We start from the raw sequence: 23,712 nt of genomic DNA, 5'->3' as shown, positions 1-23,712 counted from the left end.
CAGCTACTTTTCAAATCCATTATAATGTCTTCCCAGAATAACGACTCCGTCTGTTTGAGCAACATCAAACATCTCGCAATCACCCTCTCGTATACGCCCCAAACATCGAGATTCCTTCCATCATCAAAGGCTGCAGAGACGGCAGATTGGCTTTCTCACATTCTCTCTGAAAATGAGTCCGGCCAATACATGAGCACCGAAACGCAAGCCCGTGCCGAAAGCCTTCGCTACATATGTTCTCTGTCTGTCCGTCAACCTCTGGCAGATCTCTGTATCTCTGCCCTAGGCGCAGTCAAACACGGCCGTCATGAGATCGAGTCCCTCATCCGGATCGATCGACGTAGAGACACAGCGGGCCTGAAGTGGCTCTCTATGGCCGAGGACTACGTCCTCACTCGCTACGCCCCGTACTCGAAGAAGATTGAGGCCAAGCGCAAGAAGATGGAGGAAGAGAAATGGATACACCTCTTCAACGGCCGCAAGTCAGGCGGTCCCATAATCAAGTGTCCCTATGAGACCTCGGCCGTCTTTGCGGTCATGGACTGGGTCGACATTGACCGCATCCTCGACTACGAGACGACGCGTGAGGGCGCAAGATGGACCGATTACCCCGGTATCTCAGCCTTTGTCGACTTCTCGACCAAGCTGCCAGGAAGACAACCCCCATCGAAGCTGACGGCATACGTGGAGAGCGTAGCCAAGTCCTGCGGCGACGAGAATTGGCGGAAGGTACGGAAATTCATCAAGACGTACATCGCACACCGATACCCAGCGTCTCCCAACTTATACACGGAAACGAATTGGTTCGAAGCCCCCTTGCTGTTTCTCGACGCTCCCATGGTAGAACGCGAGATGCAAAAGAGCAAGCCGAGTACAGTGGGCGGCAAGCCCGATGGCTCGGAAGAGATCCAGCGCCAGAGACGCCAAAAGTTTGAGGAAGACTCTCAAGCCCTGTCGGAATGGACCCCAAGTTGTTGCGATGATGATAAGATATTGGCGAAACGAGAGATGACTGCCTTCAAGGCTTAATCCATATGGTTACGGATGTCGATATCAGCAGGGTTCTCATTACTGTGGTTCATTGTGGAAACACGAAGACGAATGCAACGCTCACAGCGAGTGGTATTGCTATTGTTGACGAAGTTTCCACTTAGATAGTCTGTAAATTAGGCGTATGATGCATTCTTCCCACGTATCTCTATGAAAAGCCTTGTAGCCGTGACACTTGATAGAATCCATGTCAAGCCCCTGACTGAAATCCCCGGGATTCAATGAGTGGGCAAGAAAAGATTGGAAAGTATGATGCCAAACCAATAAGACTCACGCAGTCAGGTGACTGCAGACCGCGAGGGGCAGTTGGCTAAGGAGTTCCTTCCTAATAATGTTTTTCCAAACTGCTCCTTAGTCGCCTACCATTTATTTCTCGTGTCACGCGTCACAACGTTGAATTCTCCCCCATTTCTTTTGCCTGGGATCACTAGGCCTCTCCCTCATTCGCCTCTCACGCAATCCGAATCAATAGTCCAAGATCAACAGCAAGATTGACCTGAAAGATGAGAGACATACGCGAAATCACAGACTCAAGGATGATCCAAGATCAACTCCTTCTCAGCAACTGGCCCGAGGGCACTCTGCCCTTGTGGGCGCTGGACAAAACCTCTGGGCTAGACTGCCTCACTGTCATCATCAGGCTCATCAACTCGCACCTTACATTGGAAGAAAGATCAGCCACGCATCCCGTACGACAATTGGAGGAACATAATCAGCTGTTGCGTCATGCCTGGTTAGATTTCTGCCCTGGCGAAAAGGAGAAGCATGTGAGAGCCAAAGTCAGTGTTTTCGAGGCTTTGTCGTTACGCAATGGCCCATCATTCAAAGAACTGGTCTCCTCAGAATCCTTGAATTCGACAATCTGGGCTAGATGGGATCACAACTTCAACTTTTTCCCCATTGCCTCTGAGTTGGTTTCGGGAAGCCATCGGACAGCAAGGAGCGCCTATTTTAGCATCACAAGATCGAACACTTCAGCCTCTCTAGATCTTGGAGCTTTGATAGATCAAGATGTCGACAAAGGAACGCCAACTGATAGTCTATGCTACAATAACCCTGACTTTCTCCGTCTATATTATACCCCTGCAGACGGTGATGAGGCTGGACTCGAGGAGCTGCAGACTATGAGCATCAGGGACAGACGTTCCATCACCCAACATTTCGGTGATCCAGTCAGCCACGGCCGTGTCAGATACGTGCTTCGAGCAGCAGTCCGTCTTGTACGAAATACAGGGGCCTCTTGTGATTGCATCCAAGTTTTTTCTAATTCCGGAGAGAACTCGTACCCTGGATCCTGAGAACCATACGCAAATAATACGTGGACCATTGGAGCGCCAGGATACACGTACTTCCTGCTTTACGCGCAGAATAATTTCCCAATTGCGATGATTGACCCCGAAACGAGGAAATTTCAGCTATCTTCAACTTGGTCTCGGTACATGGAAATGAGCAACCGCCGATACTTTAATTGGATACGAGAAGGTATCGAATTGAAAATCGAGGAGAACAGTCGGAAAAGGGGCATTCAAGATGTTTCCAGGTTTGCAAAGCCCTGATGAGAAAGCAAAGAGTCAATTCACTAACCACATGCCAGCCAAATCGACGAATCCGCAATGAGAGGTGGACATGAGAGCAGGTCACCGGAACAAGATCAAACAAGCTCTGTCGAACCGAATCAGCGCATCTCAAGTGGTAACCATCAGATCCCCTGTCGTCGTCCGCTGTCGGGCTGGGCACCGTCAAGACAAACCCCCGACACCGCCACCCACATACTCATGGAAGGAAACGAATACCTCAGGCGAGATGGCATGAACGCTAAAGTCATCTGCGGACATTGCTCGGCTCGCGGCCACGCGTTGATCGATTGCATTTGGCCTGGCCCATTCGGCGACATTGACGGATGCCCTCTGCGCAATACCACACAACATCGTCTTGACAATTGCCGATCATTACACAAGTCCAATTCAATCGCTGAAGAAGAAGACATACTTCATCATGTACTGATTGTTCGACGCGCGAACAAGCCCCCGATATTGACCAAGTACGCTTGGGTCCTTCTCGAAGACTATTTCCAGGCCCTTCATATCTTTCCAGCCCACGGACGCCCAGTTGGATATCCCTGGACAAAATCTTTCTCCACGGAGGTCTGGAAAGACACATTCAAAGACGTGAACAAGCAGTTTTGGCTCACGTACGACTAGTCCAGGGACTCTGAGAACCAGCGTCATCTACAGGTGGATCCAATCACGAAGGATTGGCAAACCGTACTCCAGAACGAGGACATGATCGCCAAAGACCAAGGACGCTTTGGTTGGGTCGTTAGGGATGGTTGATGAGGTTTTGTAGGTAATAATCTTATACGTTGGTGGATAGTTTGGACTCTATGCCACCGGGTTATGAAGTGCTGAGACGCTGGAAGTGTCTTTCAATCCGAAGATGGCGAGCGATCTCCAGAGATAAAGTCAAATGGAATAACGCAGCGATCGAAAGACTGCCCAAGACGCCACATTGAGAAAGGATGAGGTCGAGTCTCACTGGGAATGGCATCAAGGTCTCACTCACAGTGGAATACGCAGAAAATTAAAATCATCATGGTATTATCATTGATACTCGGAATCTCGTCATTCGTTTGCTACCCTTAGACATAATACAACTCATCCACCATGACCGCGACCAGATTTGACAAGGTTGATCTTTCTCACATTCCTCTGCCTTCGCGTCGTTGTTCATATCCACTCCAGCGAAGAATATAGACCAACCAAAATACACATCAAGGCCAGGGTGCTCTCACGTATCAACTTAGTAGTAGGTCAAGGGAGGACGCTGCTGAGCTCCGGGAAGATGCTGAGCCGAAGCATACAAGTGGCTCGCGGGGCCGCCATGAGCGATCGCCTGACCCATGCCTCCTCCCACCATCCAAGTTCCCTGCGAAGGCATCGGGACGAAAGAGCTTCCATGGCTAGTATGAAAGAGCCCTCCATGAGTGGGAGGAGGTGCCATCCAGGTCGTCGGCATGCGCGTCTGATCTCCGATGAGATAGGAACCGGCGGCAGGGACTGACGACATTGGGGTGGTTGTCGGAGCAGCGCCCGGGGTGCGAGATCGCTCGTATTTCTTCAGGTAGAAAGCGTACTGCATATCCACCGGACCGCTCGCGAACGAACGGAGCTGCGAGTAAGTGTAATCGTACGAGTACTTGCGGTTCTCAGGGAGATTTCTCATGCCAGTTTGGGCCTTGTCTGTAAGATTCCAATGTCAGCCACATCATTAACTTTACACCAAGCCTCTCTCTCCCACGATTATAGCCTACTCATGATGATCCACAAGGCCTCCAGGATGAACCAGTCGCTAGCCTCAAGACTAAGACGGGCCTGCGCCTTGCTCGCGAAGTGATGGTAAACGTGCTCCCTCGCCTCCTGCGTCTTCTCGTAGAGCAGGGAAACGGTCGCATCGGGCCACTTGAGCGCGATATCGGCAAGGACGCGGTCCTCAAGTGAAGCATAGTGATCAGTGTCGAGGCCCCAATTAGCGAGCGTCTGATCCGGGTTTCCGTTTCTCATCCACCGCTGAAGGCTGAAGTCGAGATTTCCAAGGGAAACCCAGGGTTTGGAGGCGGAGGAGGGAGGTCCGGCTGCGAAGTCCTGAGCAAAAGACCAGTGGGAAGGAGTTCGATGCTTTCGACCGTGCCGGCCACGTCCACCCCGCTGTCGCTGGCCTCGACCGTTCGGCTGCGCCTTCTTTCCCGACTGCTGCTGTGGTTTGACTTGACCCATTGTTGCAGCGTGTGAGGTGTAGGTAAGTTAATAAGTTGGGGGTGGTGGTGCGGAAGTTGAAGACGAGTTGACTTCGCAAGAATCGGATTGTAATAAATTGGCTGCCATCGATGAGAATGCAGAATACGCCTTTCGCGTGCCAAAGTATTATGGGAAGGAGGAACGGATGAACAGGGCTGGCGAGTGTGTCGACCCCGGAGACAAGGTGAAGGTGGCAACCCCTTCCTGCTGAGTGGCTCACGAATGTTCCCGTGAGGTGGCATGGCAAGTCAAAATAAAAGATGCTCCCACCTCACCAGCTTGCCTTTTGGCAGATGCTAATATACAGCAAAATCATACCATATAACAGCATACATCAATCCACCAAGTACCTTTCCACTGTACCGTCACTACTATACCAAAAGTACTATGACTGCGAAGGAGTTCGCTCGTGAGGTAGAGAAGACTCGATTGGGCAACAAGGGCAGCGGCTATAACGAACAGAGTTACTACTGCGACTTGCTGCTTATCACCATGTTGGGAATGGGGCCAGGAGACCGATGAAGACGTGGACAGGGACAGATAGACCCTCCTCAGCCCTTAGAGCATGATTAAGGTCCGGATAGGAACAGACATTCTCAAAAGGCGACGATGGTTCGATGCCGGCCATATCGGGTCAATAAGCTCTCGTTAGCCACGAAATTGTTCACCAAATATTGGGGATAGAACGATTGGGTACACCAAAACGGCCCATATCCCACAGTCAAGTCCTCTTTGTGATTCGTTGCCCGTCTTTTAGTGGCCGAGAAAAGCTGGCTTCCAGGCCATGCTCAAGCTGCGTTTGCTGCATTTTGGTGGCTTCTTCATTTGCTTTTGCATTTCGTAGACACCGATACCTTACCCAGATCAACCCAAGCGTAATCCTGCTTCTATTCATGGTATCATTGACACGCTTAACTGATCATCTCTTCATCCTCTTCACCACCGCCACCCATCTTCCGTCTCAGCCTTAATGCGTCCTCGTCCCGCTTCCTCCGCTCGAGGCCCTCCTTGATCCAGGCATCGTACGCCGCCTCGCCGCCCTCGACTTTCTGCGCGACAACGCCCTTCAGCACCTCGCCCGCGAAGCCAACAAAGTTGTGTCGACGCAGGGCATTCTCGAACCGCCAGTTGCGGCGCTTCTCGTTCTCTCGCTCCAGAGTCTCGGAATCGCCAATCTCCTTGGCCGCAATCCTCGGGTCGCGTACCATGGCCAACACGTTGAACCGAATCTCAGAGCTGGCGTACGTGAGCATGCGGTCCTGCAGAACCTGCGTCACCTTGGTCGGAAACTCTTCGGTCGTGCAGGTGCCGTGTGAGATGGGCGCGGGCTGCAATCCGTCTAGCTCGTATAATTTGCCGTCGATAGGCGTGTAGGCAATAAAATGGAAGGCATCCTCGGCCTCACCCGTCTTCTGCGTCTCGTCGACAAAAGGACTGCTCTTGGCGAAGCTGTTGTGTACGTCGCGAATAAGCTCAGAGTTACTGAGAGCCTCGCCACGGAACTCGGGCGGCAGGACCATGGTGAATTCGCGGAACTCGCCGAGCTTCTCCCCAATCTCCACCTCGTTGGTCTTGTTGAGGACGACGCTCAGCAGCGCTTGTGTGCCGCAGGCATTTTGGATCGTCTGCTGAGCGAAGAAAAGACGCTCGGCGGCATCGCGGTCGTATGAATCTGCTGGTCGCGCTGGCAGGCCTTCGGAGGGATAGCGGAAGAGGAAGATGATGCCATAGATTGGCTGCAGCGGCGCCAGCTCATCGGGGGAGAGCGTGAGCAGCTCTTCAAACTGAACACCCTTGACACCGAGATTCTCGAGCAGGTAGGTGAAGACGCCCTAGGCGGTTAGCTTGACGACATTCAGGTCGGCAGCGTCACATACTGCGTCGGACTCGACTGCGAGGGTTAGCAAAGGCCACGCGCTATGGGTATTTAGGAGAGCCGCATACTGGTATTCCATCCACCACTCATCTTGGAGGCGGAGGAGGGGTGCTTACTGGCGAATGTCGTGGCGATTGGTCGCAGAGACGTTCGAGTGTTCCGCGAGGCGTCGTGATTGCTTGAGTGGTTCGCGTCGCAGTCGAATCGGACTACGAACTTGAATGGGACTTGGTAAGCTGTAGAAATAAGCTGTAGAAAGAAGCTTGAACGTTTGCGGTCGAAGCGTCGGACCGTTGACGCAAGGTCGGAGCTGTGGTGGGGCGCGGTAGGACGGGACCAGGGTCAAAGATTCGCCGGGGCACTCACCTGGCCAACAACACCACTCACTGGCCACCAATGTCACCGTCACTGCACAGGAATTAGGTAATTCAAAGCTGGGGTCTCATTGCTATCTACGATCATTGACAGCTGATACAAGTGATATAGCCAGTAGACCTGGCACAATATTCTCGCAAAGAAAATCGCCTCCCCGGTAACAGAAGTGAAGAATCTAACCCTAGACCAAATGATTTTTTAGTGCACGGAACGCGGCGTGACAGCCCGCTGTGGGATCGTCACCATATGAACACCGTCCTCCTTTTGGTCCGATGAACCCATGCGCGAACCCGGAGTGTAGGAGCTCTCATGTTCGTCCTGCATGTTGAACTGGCGCTTACTATCGTTGTCACCGTTTCTGAAGCAGCTGTTATGGACAGCGCGCACGAACCAGGGCTTCTTGCCGGAGCCTCTCCAGGACCAGTATTCCTTCGCGTCGTACTCGCGGGGCTCGATTCTACCTCCAGAGAGCCAGACAGTCAAGGCGATCAGGCCATTGAGAACGGTGTACACGAAAACGCCCCTGGTATGGTCAGTTGTGTTCAGAAAGAGGCCATGTGATGAACATACGCGATAAGGCCGTAAGCGACGCTGTATGAGAAGGGGATGAAAGTCATGACGACAAAGGATGGGAGAACATCGCCGATGTAGCGCCAGTTGATCTGGGTAATCTGGCGAATCATCATGCAACCGACCTGCGACAGTTAGACCAGAAAAGCTATCGAGACCTCGGAGGCTTACTAGGATGAGCGTGCAGCCGGTTGCCCAAGGCGGGATTGACGCAAAGATTGGAGCAAAGAAAATGGAAATGAGGAAGCAAAGACCAGTAGTCATGGATGTCAGCCCGGTGCGGCCACCTTCTGCGATGCCCGCGCCACTCTCGATAAATGCCGTGACGGGAGAACAACCGAGCAGCGAGCCAATGGAGATGCATGCCGCGTCGCAGCAGTAGGCGATGGTGGAACGAGGGAAGTCGCCATCCTTGGGGTCGACAACGCCGCAAAAGCGGACCATGGAGTACAACGTGGCCGTGGCGTCAATGATATCGACGTATAGGAAGGTGAAGAGTGCCAGGGCGAACTGCGATCCGTTCTTTGTGACATCCCAGTCAAGGGCGTTGAGGGTGTGCTCGATTGGATGAAACGTAACAACTTTTTTGAAGAAGATGAAGCGATTCTCGCCCTCCTCATTGTAGGGAAAGTAGGTGATGGATGTGTTGCGTCTGAAAAGGTCAGCGGGATCGCGTCACGGGCTGTGGATGACTTACGGCCACGACAAGATCGACACCAGGGCAATACCCATGATGAGAGCATATTTCACCCGGAACGACATCAAATAGGCCGTAACAAGGCCGCCGGCGAAGATTGCCGTCCACATCTTGGGGCTTGACATGATACCTCCAGCACACATTTGCGTATCGGGGTCGATCATCTCAACAGGGCATCCCGCAATGGCGAGTGGAGTAGATTTCCAGCCTCCGGTAATGGCACCGATGCCGGCCGAATAAGAAAGTCCAATCTCCGTCAAGTAGAAGCCGATACCGACGCCGGTTGCCGTCTTGATAGTAGCGGGGATGAGCTTGACAAGCCACTGGCGCATTCCTGTAAGAGCGAGGACGATGAATATAAGACCCTCCACGAAGACTGCCGTCAGGGCGACACGGTACGGAATGTGGCCAGAGCCGTTGGGGCCGACGACCTGGAAAGCGAAGTATGCGTTGAGGCCCATGCCAGGTCTGTACGGCCAGGTCAGTTGGGGGCCATATTTGGATACGAGGCGAGCACTTACGCGAGGGCTACTGGTAGGTTGGTAAAGAAACCGAAGATGAAACTGGCGAGGCCGGCGATGGCAGCAGTCGCGGTGATCAGGTCAAGTCGAACATCTGCAAGATTAGCCGGGCTCATTGCGGGATATCGTCCGACTCACTCTCTTTACAGGCCTTGTAGCTGTCGATATTGTCGCAGTCGGCTCTATTTACCAAGTCGCACTCACAAGTGCCGCCCGTCTGCGAAAGAACGATTGCCTTTCTCAATCAGTACTCGACCGTCACGACCGAGAATAGGTGCTCACATTGACAGCGATGATGTACGCCATAGTCGCAAAGGTCGTAACGCCTGCACGAATCTCCCTGAAAAATGAAGTATCGGGGATCTCCTCAGGCTGTCCTGCGGTCAGGAAATGCGGCCACGGAGGCAGAGGAAAGAACATACATGACCGCTTCCCTCGAGTCTGAAGATTCGTCCAAAGGTGGACGTGGAGATTTGCTTGTCGCAGCGATCAACAGCTTTCCACATAGCGTGGAATTTGCGGCCGACGGTAGATCGACGAACGGGCGACTCGACGGGTTCCAGGCGCTCCATGTTGGAGTGAGTCGACATGTTGCTCATACCGGGCGATGGAGGAAGGAGAGTCGGTGGACGAGCGTCCAGACGACTCGGAATGGTAAGTGATATTGGTAAGGAGTGGTGAGGAGGTTGTGGCACAGGACTCAGTACAACAGAAGAAGGTTGAGATGTCTTAGACTCATGTACGAGGTGAGGCGGGAGGTGGTTGGCACACAATCGGCGACGAGGCAGGAGAGAGAAAATGAGGAAAGCTGCAGGATCCTAGAAGTGAGGCCCGGTGGTACTGGACCCAAGGTGGGAAGGATTGGATGGAGGAAGAAAGTAACGTAAGGGAGGGAACTGGCAAGACCAAGTTCTACAGGAAGGATCGATGAAAGAGCTGTCTTGGGAAAGAGAAGAAAGGGAAGGCAAATGCACCGTTGGAGAAGAAAGTGAAGGTGCGTTGTTGGAATGCCTGGAGAAGGGAAGGATCTGGAAGTGGAAGGGGCGAAAGTGGCAGGATCAATTATATCCTTGCTCGCTTCTGCCCATGTATGCTGCACAGCTGCAATCCATCTGCCTACCCTTCCTACCTTACATCTGCATCTCCAGGACGACATGTCTCCCCCCCGCCCCCGCCCCCCTTTTCGAGTAGGATGCCTTTCCTCACCGAGTTGACCCTGCTTTAGTCTGCTACTACTTGAGATACGCCAGTGAAAGAGGGTGTATCAGTCTTTCTTTTCCACAAGTATACCGCGCCAATGCCGCATGGAGGTGGGGACGTGTTGCGGGAAGTCCACATCGTGGGCTCAGGTAGGCGGGACGTGGCGGGAGAGAAGGTCCAGGCCGCCACTAATAGGTACCAGGCGCAGCTTGTCTCTTCCACATTGACGCGAGGCGCTAGCCTGATGGGAGATCTTCAATCGCCGACCGGAGGTGCGCATGCCATCTACCGTCAAAGAACATTTGCTGGAGCTCGCCCCAAACCGGCCATCTCTTGACGCCCGAATGCTCATAAAGCTCGAGTCCCCAAAGCTGCACGAGGAGGCTTTTCAACGCGATAGACGCCTTGTCCATTGCCTCACCAATGCTTCACCGACGGGCTGTGAGCCGGCTCTTAGCATCAATGGCGACGCGCCAAACTCTAAAACCACGACTGATATCGAGTCCACGCTCTCGTACGAGTTGACAGGCTTTCCGAATAGAGACGAGGCCATCCATCTCGCTAGCTCGAGTCTCTCAAGAGACGAACTCCATCTGTGCGCAACGCCCCATGAACTTCCAACACAGCTGTCAGGTTAGGCGCGCTTTAGTCTTGTCCGTCAATCGCTCAGACTGCCGAAAGACCACGCCATCGCCCGAACAAGGCACTAGAAACGCCTGCTTCCTGGCCTTATCGTCGATTTCGGATGTTGTCGCGATAGCTCTCATCATTGGAAATCAGACAATCGACCTTCGTACCAAGCTCTCTGTCGTGCAGGCCTTTCCAAGAGCGTACACCATCACAAATCCTATCCCCGAATCATCTAATAAGCCGCAGTCAATAGCCTATTCGACCATCCCTTTATACGTATGGCCGCTCAGTTTTGCCGTATTTCCAGATAATAAACCAATGACAACGGCAAATCCGGCCATGAACCAATTTCGAGCCTGTAGGCAGCCGCTGCAGTGTAGACCTTGGCAAGCGAGACATGTCTCGAAGCTCCTTGATAGGACCGCCAAGGTCGGCCACCGGTACTTTGCATCATGTGCGGGAAATTCGTCCTTCTACCGAAATTGAGCTTGTGGCAATGTTCTGCTCTCGCGTCAGCCCCTGCTGACCATTGTCTAGCTGTTTGCTCTCGCGGCTGACCTCGCGCGTCCTACAGCCGTCATCGGTCTGACATGAGGGCCTCTTCACTGGTCGGCTATCAGAAGACTCAGACATACGCACGTCGTACCTTGCCTACGCGTCATGCACTGCTACAAAACCCGCTCTTTTCCTCGCTCGCTCGCTTCTTTGTTGCTCAGCATAACGGAGAGTTAAATGTCGGTCCAAGGCCACGCTCATTGCATCCCAACCAAACCACGTGCTTGAGGTGCCCCGCGCTCGCTGGAATGGAGCTACCGTGGTCCGATTCCTCTCGGGTTGGCCGTTAGGAGATGTTGGGACATGTTTGCGGTAAAGCCCGTTGGCAATTTTGAGTTGGTAGCGTTTTGTTTGTCGTTCGGTAACGTTGGGGGTGGGGAGGGGGGGAGGGTGTGCCGCATCTAGAGATGGCTCGAGAAACTCTTTTCAATGGCATGAATGGAAAAGGGACTGCAAAGGCCCTCTGACTGGAATGGAGTTTGGACCTTCTTTGAGACTTCGTTTGGATTGGCCTTTGTTGGAATAAGAAAAAGGAAGCATGTTTGCTTCCTATTGTCGTTGGTTGGCAAACTTGCTTAAACTGACCTAGTGAGCCGCGAAGCGGCCAGTGGAGGGTGGCATTGATCGCTCCGCGGCGCGTCTGGGCTTGCTGGGCTTGGCTGGACGATGCATCGCTGGGCTGTGACTGGTCCCTGGCCACTAGCCGATATTTACGGCCGCCAGGACGTGCCCCGCAGACTGCAGTCCCCTGACACGGCCCCCCTAGCGGCGCCGCTGCAGTGGGAATCTGGAACACGACCACTCACGAACCATTCCATCCCCCAAGACGGACTAGATCTCGTAGAGCTCAGGGGTGGCCCTGCCCCGGGTCGTGGTCTCCCTGCAGATCCACCCTCCGCCCTGAATCCATTCTGTGATCCCAACTCTCTCGCCTTGCAGACGACATCCCGGTTCCCCTCTTACCCTGCCTTGCACTCCATCTCACTCTTGCGAGGCTTCCGACGCCAACAGCACACAATGGACTGCGATGCCACCACTGTGGCTTCACAGTTAGCCACTTTTGTGACCCCTGCTCAGTGTAGACGTTGCCCAGACCAAGGGCCCCTCGACCCCATCACACATCATTATCTCCCAACAAGCGGTCTGCCGGTCCGAGTCTCTGGAATCCGCTTCGAGCGGGTAATACTGTGTAGGCTGCAATACCACCATATCACCCGGATCCCCCGTTCTCGCTGGGATCATGGTTTCTCCGGACGACATCGACCGATGCCTCCCGCAAAACGGTCTGCTGGGACGGCGACCTATAGAACCGCCAGACTGCAGAGTTGACAGCTGAAGACAACACGACCGTGTCTGTCATGGACTCGTAAGGAGATTCTGTGCGACAGCCTCTCCGCCGGTCTTGCTGCTGCGCTGCGGATCGAAAGGAGCACCACCTTGGGACGAGGAGGCAGCGTGCAGCTGTCTTCAATGGTGCGAGGGCACTTTGTAAGGACGGAGCAAACACGGCCCCGATGCTCCATTTCATGGCTAGCTCGGTTCCGTCCAGCATGAGTGGTATGCACCAGTCGATTTGGATTCCAAAGATACGGCTAGCTCCCACCAATCGATAGCCCAAAGCCCCAAGGATAGGATGTGTTTTGCCATGTGGCCGGCAACGTAAGCTTCGCGCCGACCCTTTCTCTGAAAGCTTCCACGGGGGCCATCGTTATTGTATGCGGCAGGGCAGGGCGCGGCCTTGTCTCCCAGCCCTTTTGCGTTCCATACGAGCCAAGAATGAGGGTCGCAACGTGCGTGGATTAGAGGGAGGCCGGGCATTGGAATTCTGCTGTTTGAGAATGCAGAACCCGTTGACGATTCAGAATGGTTCATGAAGAAGGGTATATCATTTCAATTTTCCTCCACCAATGTGGCACGGCGCATTGCGTCCCGTCGACGTTGGCTTCCACAAGTCGCCGCTGCTGTGCTTGGTGCAACTGACAGTCCGGGCACACAGTCACCTCAGTCTGTGAGCAGCGGCGAATTGACGATGCCGGTTAGGACGCCCTTGTCTGGGGGCCGAGGAATAAGCAACGCGGAGCAGGACGGATTGAGACAATGAAAAACACTTGCCGATCAATATCCAATGATTCTAAACCAGATGGATGGGCGACCAGGGCCATGACCGGCAGGACGCCACAAAATCTCAGATTGACTGCATGGGCTATCGGCGAGATTGAGAGGGTAGCTGGAGTCAAGGCCAAGGGGGTTTGAGGGAAGTCGGTTGTGTTAGTCCCAATTCGATATGTGGACGAGCCGGGGAGCACAAATTCATACTGGAGCTGGATCGACCCCCGAGTCGGCTTGCTAACCAACTGGACCTGCTTGCCCAGCAGCAACTGGCGTCCTGATCCTGATTTTGGCACGGTACATAACCAGACCGATGCGCACGATCACACGCTGTCGAACCCGGTCTCTGTTGGGAACAGAAAGCAATTACCCTTTGGTACAAATACAATCTCTCGGAACGGGCCACCCACTCCTCTGACGCAGTCTTCCAGCTCTTGCATCCCTCCCCCTCCGTCATTGCACTTCTTGATCAAGTACCGAGAGACTGGCCCATACCTAGGTTGCGCACTAGACTTGTTGCCGTCGGCCGCACCGGATCTCGACCTAGAGTTGTCAACCCTCACGTTACATTCACATCTGCGGCGCGTATCGAACCTGCTGCAGCTGCCTCACAAGCACGACGACAACCGGAAGTGACACTCGCACACGTCAATCATTAACTGCCATCTGCCATCTGCCATCTGCAGCCCGCATTGGATACCGCATCTCTGCGTCCTCGTCTCCAGTCGGTCCTTCCTTCCATCGGCTTCTTCTACACATCGTCTGCCTTTCAATTGTTACAGGATTCGCGTGTTCCTCCTGATACACTAGCGCTTTTCTCAACCAGAGCTGCACCTACCTATTTGTTGTCGCTGTATCGTGACTGCCCTTTTTTCCCCCCTCCGTATCTTCTCAACCACCACCTTTAACCTTCACGCAACAACACCTGCAGACGACGGCTTCCCTTTTGACCTTGTCAAACCCTCCCTCACCTCGGGACGGCGCTCTCGTCAATTCGGTTTCTTGCATCTCTCAACCTATTCAAACTCCACCGGCTCTCCTCGATGGTTCAGCCTGTCGGTCATCGCAGCTGTTTAACCTTTCACCTTTGCGACTTCCTATCGCCGACCGCAACTGTATCTTAACCTCATCATCACTCACTCGTACGACACAAATCATCGGACGAACTACGTCCTCGGGCATCCACGAGGTCTGACCATTCAACAACACGCCGTTTTCTGAATTTCGGGCGTGCAATTGATCGGCCGGACCAAGCTCACAGTTTTGCGTCTCGACCTGCACCAAAGACGACTGGCCGTATATATCCAGCATCCCTAACGTCTCTCTAGCCACTCGGTTCCTAACAACAACGTACAAGTCTTGTTAGGACCGACGAGAAACGGCTCACAATGTGGGAAGTCGTGTGGACGGACCCCGACAGGGAGTCTAGGAAGGAACACCGCGAGAGGAAAGCAGTTGAGCGTGAGCACAAGGACAAAACCAGGGCGTCTAGGAGCTCCATGTCTACTCGCAGCTCTTCGTCGTCCGACAACAAACCATTCAGCTTCTTTGGATCCAGGAGTCTTAAGAGGACACTGACACCATCGAGCGCCAAAACGTCCACAGGCCACGCTCTCAAACCCCCGAGCATCGACAGCACATTCAGAGGCTCACTGTTGTCGGCTGTCTCGGAGCCACCGCCACTACCCACGGAGCTCCCATGTAGCCCGGTCACCACGGTCGATCGCACGTATGTGCCGCCAGAGCAACATTCTGTCGAGTCACAACAGAACTCACCAATTTCATCCAATAGAGGTAGACTAGCCCATTTCCACAAACTTGCCACAGCTCACTGATATTCAGGCTTCCTAGACTCTGTTTTCTCTAAGTGGACAGACTCCTCTCTAGGTGGTCCGACATCCCCATGCAACACGTCGGTGGCCGAGTCGACGTCGGCAAAGAGAGAGCATTACGTCCAGACACTCGGCCCAACTTCATTTATTACTAAAAGCACTGAGGTCACTATCCTGCCTCGGACGATAGAAAATGACATCGCAGGCATGATCTCGCATATAACCATCACAGCTGAACCGGTTAAGGAGGAACCCCCAACGCCTCCACGTTCTCCAACGCCACAGTCAGTACTTCATGATGTCTCCCACCAGCATTGTCGCTAACACGACCTAGGCCCGCGGCACCAGCCATGATCTCCCCGGCTATGCTTGATTCGCCTGTCAATTTATTGCCTGGCCAGCCTAGCCCGCAGCGCTCATTACGACGGGTTCCTTCATGGTCGATGGCATTTAAGCCCAATAACCCGGACTCCTGGAGACCGCCAGATGCGTGGGATTGCGGTCCACCACCGGAAGTGCGAACGCCAATGATTGAGGCGGTTGTTGAAGAAGCACCGGAGCTCGAGGCCGCATTTGCAATGTCCATGGATCTTAATGGGATGCAGCGTGAAATCAGGCGGATGGCCGCTGCAAGCCACAGCATCCGCCTTTTGCGGCTGAAAGAGGTCTGGGGCGAGACCACTGACGCCAGCCTCTACAAGGAGCTGGAGATGGAAAAGAAGAGATGGATGCTTTCTTCTTTGCACAACATGGATAAGCCGGCGGAGGTGGACCAAGCGAGGGCTCACCCCAACAAGATTACTCCGGCCAAGGCGAAGAAGGTCCTCGCGCTTTACGAGACTCAGGGTAAGTGGAAGCTTACTCAGGTTTTGATCATTCCGACTAACTTGTACAGCGACCACATCATACCTAGCCGCCATCCACTTCAATAAGCAAGTCTACCATCTTTCTTCGTTGCCGCTGTCTCACACACTCTTTCCAAATATCCACCCGGTCAATGTGCCGGCCATTTCACCGTCGGCCTTCCCAGTGGCCCCGTCTCTTTTTGGCGTCGTCTACTCGTTGGCACTTCCGGCGCTTCTGCCATCACCTGAAGTTCCCAGTCTCCTCAAGAATGTTCACCGGTGTCTCGCTGCCGGTGGCACCTTCCACCTGACGTTGATCGATCCTCTACCAGTTACGAGCACCTTAGGCCCTCTAATGCGATCGTGGATTGAGGAAAACCTCATCTTCAATCTTGAGAAGAACTTCCGCTGCATGAACCCAAGCAAGCTCTTCCCTCTTTGGTTGGCAGACGCCTCCCTCCGTGCTGAAGGCAGTACCATCACCACTGTGAGATTTCCTGCCATGCCACCAACAGATAGGCCAGACACAGCTACGACCGATGCCGCGCAGCTTGCAGATAGGGCTGTCAAGCAGGAGCTTCGCAGTATTGTCGGTCGTATGCTCTGGAGGGAAGTATGGGGACAATACATCACCGCAGATCAGTGGTGGTGGGAGAAAGCCAGAATCGTTGAGGAGTGCGAGCAGCTTAAGACGGCATGGGAGTACAGCATCATCGAGGCAGTCAAGGAAGCGTGACGACAGTCGCACTTTCAGGAAACAAATTGGTTTTCTCGCGAATCACAAACGGATGGATGGTATGATATGTTTTTGTCACTCGGAGGGAGCAGAGACTGTCTCCTCGGCACGGCGTTGGAGGCCAAATTTCTTTCACAATACCCCCCCTGGATGGCCGAGAGAGCCTCTTGCTTTACATATTGGCTTGGGAACGGATCCAACAGGACACGGTGTAGATTTCTATGTATGCCGCGGTGTTTTCATTTATCGGGCTCCTTGGGACTCCTGAAGGGTCGGATAATCCCGCAGCGTTACGGAGGACTACGCTGCCATTACACGTTGGAATTAGCTGTCGGAATATGTCGGCGGCAGAGTTACACAGAATGGAACAAAGTGCCATCATGGTAAAATCAATTTCTAGTCGATATTTACCTATAGAGGTGATTTACCAACCTTTGATGATGGTAAATTTGTGAGTGCAGAGGATGAGGATCCGGAAGCTTTCACAGCGCGTTCGGCCAAATTAAATGCATGACGCGAGAACCTGGATTTGAATTCGAACCTTCCAGATCGGAAGAGGAGAAAGAAGAACGTAGGTGTTTGGTTTATCTTTGGCTGTGGAGTCCATGACATGTTTCTGACGAGTTCGGATCAGTCGGGCAGATGATTTCCAGCATCTCCCAGCCTTTCATGTCTAGGGAATCTCATCTTGACATGGTTCCACGAAGATGGAAACCTGGATTCCGAGGAACCGCCATTTGGTGACTGATCCGAGCCATATTCCCCCACACTATCCACACATTTTTTGCACATTGCGGAAGAATTTGAATCCTGTTTCTGTGAAACAACGATAAGGATACAGTTTTTCTTCCCTTCTTCCTCGAACTAAATGTCTCTTTGTTGGAAATTTTTCAGGCAGCCTCGGTGGGATCTTGTCGTTACAAGCACATTTGATATGGCACTTGGTTGTAGGCTTTCCACTACATGAGCAAAAAGTCTTATCAGACTTGGAGAAGTTTCGGGAGGGATCAAAGTACCTTGAACCTAGTTTGACTTCAGCTTTCCACGCGACTGTATCGTTCGTTACGGTGAATTCGTCTTCTTCCCAGCTCATGAGTGTTGCGCCGGCTCCGATGTAGAGCGCGACTGATATCACCGCCAGAGTCGCCAACAGCATCATATCCAGTGTGCAAGGGGGCTAGGGAAATAATATGGAGGGGGATTTTTTTTGTTTTTGTTTTTTTGATACGGGATAAGATGTCTGTCCTTTGCGGAATCGGTTGGAGAGAAGCGCTCTATTGTTTGTCGAGACACGCTGTTTCGGGTCAAGTTGACATTTATTTTCTACACAAGCATTTTTATGTTATGTGCGACTGATTTGCGACCATTTGGTAGAAATTCTACATCGTGGCAAGGTTCTGAACTTACTCTACTCGTCGTGGACCATGACGGCCGTCGACCTTTGAAGCTGGAGAAGTTGCCAACCTGGACAAGGTACCATCCCCAGAAAATGCAGAGGTTGCGGAGTACCGTGGAGTCGTTGTAGTCTGTAACCAGCGTAGTTCTTACCGCTATAACACAACAGAGTCATGAAGTCCCATCTCGTGACACTTTCCATCAATATCCCTTGACATAAAAGGCTACATAGAGATTGAGAAGTTCTCACACAATATGCATTTCATCCGCCAGAATAAGATGAATTTTAGAATGACTCATACGGCCTAGAGTATCTTGGTATGTTCATGGCTCGATTATCCATACCCTTCTCTATTCCAGTCCTGCTTTAGAGGTGCCCTCGTACCGTCTATTCCAAGACGTTGGGAAGCCTCATCTCCAAGAGACGGTATGTACCCGCCGTCCCAAATCCTTCCGCGCTTTGACTCCTGGCGCACACCAATGCAAGGAAGACTTACGGCCATCACGCCTCAGCTTTATTGTTACGAAACAAGGCTTGCTGAGGGAATCCCATCCAGGCAGTTGAAGCCATTGCCGTTGAAGAACGCCTACATATCATACCTTGTCTACGTCGAGATGAGGGACGGGAGTGCCGAGTGATAGGAATACGGCCAGGCTGATTTGACTCGACTTGATGGGTAGCCGACATTGCTTCGGGAGACAGAAAATCACTCGACCACTTCATTTCACCCGAGCTGGCTGTCTCTGAAGACTGGAACTATCTGCATCTTGTGATGGGTATTTTGACCGCGGTCCGCGGCTGCCTTTACTGTATGCTGCAGGCGGCAAATCCATGCAGATTTCCCAACAGGCCTAGCCCCATAGCATACTTCAGTCGCATCGTCATTATCCACGAGAAGCAATACCTAGCAGATTTCGACAAAGTTCGGCCATATGCTGACAGCGGGCAATGCAAGGGGTTCGACCAGGCACTGACGTGCCACTCCTGCCTTGCGTTAAACGCGTGGGCCAGTCCGGATGCTCGGCCTGCAAGTACGGGAAAAAGGAGCACGTCATATGTCCGATCGTATCCGTACCTAGCTTGATAGGTATGTACACACGCGGTCAAAATCGGGTGAATCGGGTAATCCCAGATCCTAAATCAAACACGCCGAAAAGCAACCATGACATGACGGTGGACGAAACGGGATCGTCAGGAGGTTTAACAGGGAGTGCCCTAAAAGTTTCGCCGGGACTTTGATTGCTGGCAGGCCTGTTGGGTCCAATAGTCGCTCTCGATGAGGGTCAGATTCTCGATGTGGCATTTCGTTGTTGGCCCTTTTATTTTCTGGGTATTTCTCGACGGTCGACCTAACAAGCCCATAATTGTGCAGGAGAAAAGTCCCATTGAGGCACAGGATGACATGGAAATCAATGTCTGTCAAGTCGTTGCCACTGATCAGAGCAGAAGAGGCGGACGATTAGACCCAACATCCCAAAGCTAGAACAGCTTCTTGCCAATGTGCTCGCAGAATTCGTAGTGTTGCGAACCCATGATAAAGATGAAAGCCTCCGTAGTGCAACAAGCGGCCAGGGCAGATGTTTCCCCCCACCCTCAAAAAAAAAAAGCTTGAGTTTGTCTGCATTAGGCCAAGATTCGGGGGAGGAAGCTTGGCTCCGCCCGACGTATCGATACCTCATCGTCTTTGTTCATCCGTCTGCCATTGTCAGCGACAAACCACTTCCCTGTATGCCCCTGCATGGGGTCGCCAAGTTTCCCCCCAAGTTGGCATTGTGGGATTGGGCCATCTTAAGTTCTCCAGAAACCCACTGGGCTGGGAGAGTAGGTGCGCCGATGCGAATACCTTCACTCGGACGCTCCACACTCCCTGCAAACCCCGACTAGACTTCGTCCCGGAGAAATAGGGGCGACTCGTGAACTCACCACTATCTTTCTCACTGACTGACTCTGTCCAGGGTTTGCAACCTATCAACATGTCCATCAGCAGCACAGTCGAACTCAAATAGTCAGCTCTGACTGGAATTACCCCCCACCCCGCGTACCTACACAGTCTTCGGCCAGGATCAAGAGGAATGCCCCTGAAAAATCCAGCCAGCCACCGGTACCAACAGCATACCCAGACGACTGTAACACAGGACACTAAAACGGAGGCAAAGGCATGGTAGAAGCCTGTCACAGACAAGCCGCGTCCTTGCAGCCTTCCGCACAATCAAATGGCATAGGTGAGGAGGTGCGGCGTGTCAGAGGGACCACGACTTGTTTGCTCTTGCGTCACCCTTCCCCCCTTAATCGTTGCAGTTGTCTTTGCCCAGGCATTTCCTTTGTCAGCATTGCGCTGCGGGCATACTCGCCCAATCACCGCCACGAGAAACGTGCGTAGGGATGATTTTACTCACGGACCGTTGAGTGCCGATCATGACGCTCTCGTGTGAAGCGGGGGTACGCTTAGTAGGTTAAGTTGGGTTCGATTCCTATCGGCGTCAACTGGTGTTTTGGCCGAACGGCTTACTTTGCTCTGCGGTGGAGCCCAGGGCACACGGCACTCCACTTACACGGCATGGCTACTGCGCGCCGGAGACTGAGATGAGACCAGACGAGACTAGACGAGAGGAGGAAAGTGCAGACTTAGACTCCCGAAAGGAACGCGCCGTCGAAAAAAATGCAGGAACCCATCTTTGTCTTGGGACGGCACGTGGAAGCTGATGCGTTTTTTCTCTCTCTCTCTGTCTTTGAAACGTCAGCCCTCTTTCGCGCCGTTCCCCAACCGCGTCTTTGTATTGTATTGTAGGCTAAGTACGTTAGGTCTGCCAATGGGCGCTATATATTGGATCAAGCAGATTTCACATGGCGAAAACTTTCTCGGAGCCTTTTGAAATGACAAATACACGGTGAATGCTGCTATCTACAACCAAGAATTATGGCAGAAAATGATCATTGGAATTCTCAAGCTGGGGTATGCCGCCGCAATCGATAAAAGCTCCCCAGAAATCATCACAAAAAAAAAGAAAGAAAAAAAACCAGCCTCCGCGACAGTGCCTCCCAAAAAAACAACATGGCTTCAGGGTATCATGTACAAGAAAACGTTTCGCTATCGTTACAAGTGCGCTTCTCCATCATACACTACGACCGCGATGCCTGTTCATTCGAGGTCGGTCGGCTATTCGTAAGCCCCGTTATGCTTTCGCCGTCGTAGTTCTTTGTTCTGTGATTCCGGCTCAGGATCTTGAATTGGTCGCTGTGCCGGAAGCTGCCCACTATTTCCGTCACGTCTGGCCGCCGAGACGCATATTTGATGTCAGTCCACAACGTCTTGCAAGCCTTCCAGGAGGTCACCACGTAGATGAGCGCATTCCAGAAGCCCTGAAGAGGGAGAACAAAGGCGCTCATGAATTCTAGCGGCGTAGAAGACTCCCCTGCATGAATTACCGAGTAAACGCGATTGGCGCTTGACGGGACCCAGGTGATCAATATGACTGTGAAAAACAGAATCGAACACTTTGTATAAGACCAAGCCGCGTTGTTGAGCTCGTAGTTGCGCCTTCGGGCAGAGTTCATCGGGCGCTGAGCGGCGATATCTACTGTGCTACTTTCGGCAGGTGGGGCGGCCGCTTCAACCTGTAATTCATTGCGGTGGTGGTGGTTGGCAGAAATGCTAACAGAGTATGCGGCATTGGGCACCCGTGGAACAGGCCCAGCTTCCGATCCACGTCTTCCCACGGCTGCAAGACCAATAGAGCCTTGGGGCTCCATCATCGCTTCCGAAGTGACGTAAACTTCAGTTGTCTTCATCGACGTGAGAACGTCGTGGTACGAGTTCATTGGATCGTGGTCCGAGGAGCTGAAATTCCGAAGCTGCTTGCGTTTTTGGTAAATTTCTCGTCCCGCGCGGATGTAAATGAAGAAAGTGATCAATATCGCGATCCTGGGAAGTTAGCAAAGGCCACGTCAAGTCAGAAATGAGCTCACCAGACAGGTCCGTAAAATGTGAGAATACGCCAAATCTCCCATTGGGACCTGACCCAGCACCATAATGTCGCATTTCCGTAGACCCTCAGCCCGTTGCGGTTCCTAACAAAGACGTAGACGAGGGCAGGGATGAAGGGGATGCCGTAACAGCATACGAGATACGGTATCTCCATTCTCCGTAACCTTTCAGCGTCGAACTTGTAGTAAAAAGTCAGGTAGACATTGATGGCCATAGTGAGCGTCCAAAACGCATCAGCCGGCATGAACCTACGTTACGTTAGTTGCAAGTCAGTTGGGGGTTCGATGTACCTACATTTGAACGAGAAATGCCTGAAGCTGGCAGCCTGGTGAGTCCGGAGAGCCGATATATGACCTCGCCATGAGCGTTCCGACGTTCGTCATCATGTTGCCAAAGGAAGCAAAGAATACAAGCCGGTTGATGGGCTTGTGAAACGCTCTAGACGAGCAAAACGTGACGATGATGAAGACACATCCCAGCAGCGAGAAGACCGAGCAGGTCCGTTCTATGATACTGAGAAGGTCGAGGTCTCCTTTGTCCAAATTGGCCTTCTCTTCAGGTGTGTCCATGGTGCTGGTAGTGGTAGATGGAACCGGCAGAGACCCGTTGTGTAGCCGGGTCGCCTTGTAAAACTCGAAATAACGTCGGATTGATGTATAGGTCAAAGCCCGCCAATAATGGCTTGAACTAATGGAAGTGATTGCCGACGCAGTGGTTGTCGTTCTTGCTCGAAATGTTGCAAGTCGGTTTCTAGAGGTGGTGGACGGCCAGTCGTTCAAGTACGCAGACCTCCCTCACCAACTTATCCCAGCCAACGAAAAGTGGTGATGGTTCCGACGAGCAGCGGGTTCATGAGGCGTTGCCCAGCGTAATAGGGACGGTACAATATGTCGACTTCCTACCAAGACGCTATGCAGACTCCTGACCGGGATGGTCTGTAGAAGAGCACAAGCGGATGTGCTGAACCAGAATCCAGAAGCCGACCTGTCAAGAAACAATAATCAAATTGGTCCGGAAACGACGTAGGAGACGGGACGAAAGTTGGTGGCAACTGCAGTAAAATGTAAGAAAAGAGGAAGAGAGCGAGTCAGCAACTCTTCGGGGCGCCGTAGGCCCTAGGCCGTCGCATGGCTTGTAGCAGGGGTTGTGTAGGGCCGGATTTGCCAGGACGCTGTCGAGACCATGTTCCATGTTGGGACGGGGCGCGGTGAGTACGTTAGTACCCTCTTAGTTAGAAAGCGGGAGAGAAGCCGCCAAAGAAACTTGGCAATTGCTGGAGATTTGGTGTGGTCCCCATGTCCGCGTGAAGCCTGAAGGGGGGTTAGGAGGAGGGATGGTTGTCGAAGCCGGAACAGGCCAAGTGAAGGACTTGCCTTAGCTCGCCGCATGTGGGTCCACAGCCAGCTTGGCGCGGGGTCGGACGAACCTGGGGACGCCAGGGTGGCCCCAGTCAATTCCTCCAGCAGCACCGTTACAAGGCTACCCTGGGCCAAAGTTCTCCGTTCGTTGGCTGTCAAGTTGCATTGCAGGCATTCCGCAGT

General features: G+C 52.8%; 10 protein-coding genes across 10 annotated transcripts; 5 read left to right on the top strand and 5 right to left on the bottom strand.

Moving 5' to 3' along the window:
- Positions 1-24: 24 nt before the first annotated feature.
- Positions 25-1,029, top strand: CORC01_07293 (uncharacterized protein; the record flags this gene model as incomplete). Its single annotated transcript, XM_022618930.1, has 1 exon — positions 25-1,029. The coding sequence occupies one exon, from the start codon at positions 25-27 to the stop codon at positions 1,027-1,029; it is 1,005 nt and encodes a 334-aa protein (XP_022474542.1).
- A 557-nt stretch (positions 1,030-1,586) lies between these two features.
- Positions 1,587-2,348, top strand: CORC01_07292 (uncharacterized protein; the record flags this gene model as incomplete). Its single annotated transcript, XM_022618929.1, has 1 exon — positions 1,587-2,348. One exon carries the CDS (start codon positions 1,587-1,589, stop codon positions 2,346-2,348), a length of 762 nt encoding a protein of 253 aa, XP_022474541.1.
- Positions 2,349-2,663: 315 nt separating this feature from the next.
- On the top strand, positions 2,664-3,251 carry CORC01_07291 (uncharacterized protein; the record flags this gene model as incomplete). The annotated part of the gene is made up of 1 exon (XM_022618928.1): positions 2,664-3,251. The coding sequence occupies one exon, from the start codon at positions 2,664-2,666 to the stop codon at positions 3,249-3,251; it is 588 nt and encodes a 195-aa protein (XP_022474540.1).
- Positions 3,252-3,849: 598 nt separating this feature from the next.
- Positions 3,850-4,823, bottom strand: CORC01_07290 (uncharacterized protein; the record flags this gene model as incomplete). Its single annotated transcript, XM_022618927.1, has 2 exons — positions 3,850-4,289; positions 4,361-4,823. The coding sequence occupies 2 exons, from the start codon at positions 4,821-4,823 to the stop codon at positions 3,850-3,852; spliced, it is 903 nt and encodes a 300-aa protein (XP_022474539.1).
- A 932-nt stretch (positions 4,824-5,755) lies between these two features.
- On the bottom strand, positions 5,756-6,810 carry CORC01_07289 (ubiquitin carboxyl-terminal hydrolase, family 1; the record flags this gene model as incomplete). Its single annotated transcript, XM_022618926.1, has 3 exons — positions 5,756-6,676; positions 6,722-6,735; positions 6,789-6,810. The coding sequence occupies 3 exons, from the start codon at positions 6,808-6,810 to the stop codon at positions 5,756-5,758; spliced, it is 957 nt and encodes a 318-aa protein (XP_022474538.1).
- A 483-nt stretch (positions 6,811-7,293) lies between these two features.
- On the bottom strand, positions 7,294-9,473 carry CORC01_07288 (permease; the record flags this gene model as incomplete). The annotated part of the gene is made up of 8 exons (XM_022618925.1): positions 7,294-7,618; positions 7,666-7,790; positions 7,837-8,317; positions 8,363-8,830; positions 8,884-8,977; positions 9,031-9,118; positions 9,166-9,255; positions 9,306-9,473. 8 exons carry the CDS (start codon positions 9,471-9,473, stop codon positions 7,294-7,296), a joined length of 1,839 nt encoding a protein of 612 aa, XP_022474537.1.
- Positions 9,474-11,934: 2,461 nt separating this feature from the next.
- On the top strand, positions 11,935-12,451 carry CORC01_07287 (uncharacterized protein; the record flags this gene model as incomplete). The annotated part of the gene is made up of 2 exons (XM_022618924.1): positions 11,935-12,218; positions 12,346-12,451. 2 exons carry the CDS (start codon positions 11,935-11,937, stop codon positions 12,449-12,451), a joined length of 390 nt encoding a protein of 129 aa, XP_022474536.1.
- Positions 12,452-12,478: 27 nt separating this feature from the next.
- CORC01_07286 (uncharacterized protein) lies at positions 12,479-12,820 on the bottom strand (the record flags this gene model as incomplete). Its single annotated transcript, XM_022618923.1, has 1 exon — positions 12,479-12,820. The coding sequence occupies one exon, from the start codon at positions 12,818-12,820 to the stop codon at positions 12,479-12,481; it is 342 nt and encodes a 113-aa protein (XP_022474535.1).
- A 1,945-nt stretch (positions 12,821-14,765) lies between these two features.
- On the top strand, positions 14,766-16,790 carry CORC01_07285 (uncharacterized protein; the record flags this gene model as incomplete). The annotated part of the gene is made up of 4 exons (XM_022618922.1): positions 14,766-15,171; positions 15,229-15,493; positions 15,544-16,055; positions 16,105-16,790. 4 exons carry the CDS (start codon positions 14,766-14,768, stop codon positions 16,788-16,790), a joined length of 1,869 nt encoding a protein of 622 aa, XP_022474534.1.
- Positions 16,791-21,306: 4,516 nt separating this feature from the next.
- Positions 21,307-22,740, bottom strand: CORC01_07284 (G-protein coupled receptor; the record flags this gene model as incomplete). The annotated part of the gene is made up of 3 exons (XM_022618921.1): positions 21,307-22,108; positions 22,153-22,419; positions 22,466-22,740. 3 exons carry the CDS (start codon positions 22,738-22,740, stop codon positions 21,307-21,309), a joined length of 1,344 nt encoding a protein of 447 aa, XP_022474533.1.
- Positions 22,741-23,712: the final 972 nt, after the last annotated feature.

Source organism: Colletotrichum orchidophilum, assembly GCF_001831195.1.
Source record: "Colletotrichum orchidophilum strain IMI 309357 chromosome Unknown Scaffold_58.1, whole genome shotgun sequence".
NCBI lineage: Eukaryota > Fungi > Ascomycota > Sordariomycetes > Glomerellales > Glomerellaceae > Colletotrichum > Colletotrichum orchidophilum.
Note: the sequence above shows the minus strand (reverse complement) of the source record. Positions and strands in the feature narration are given on the sequence as shown.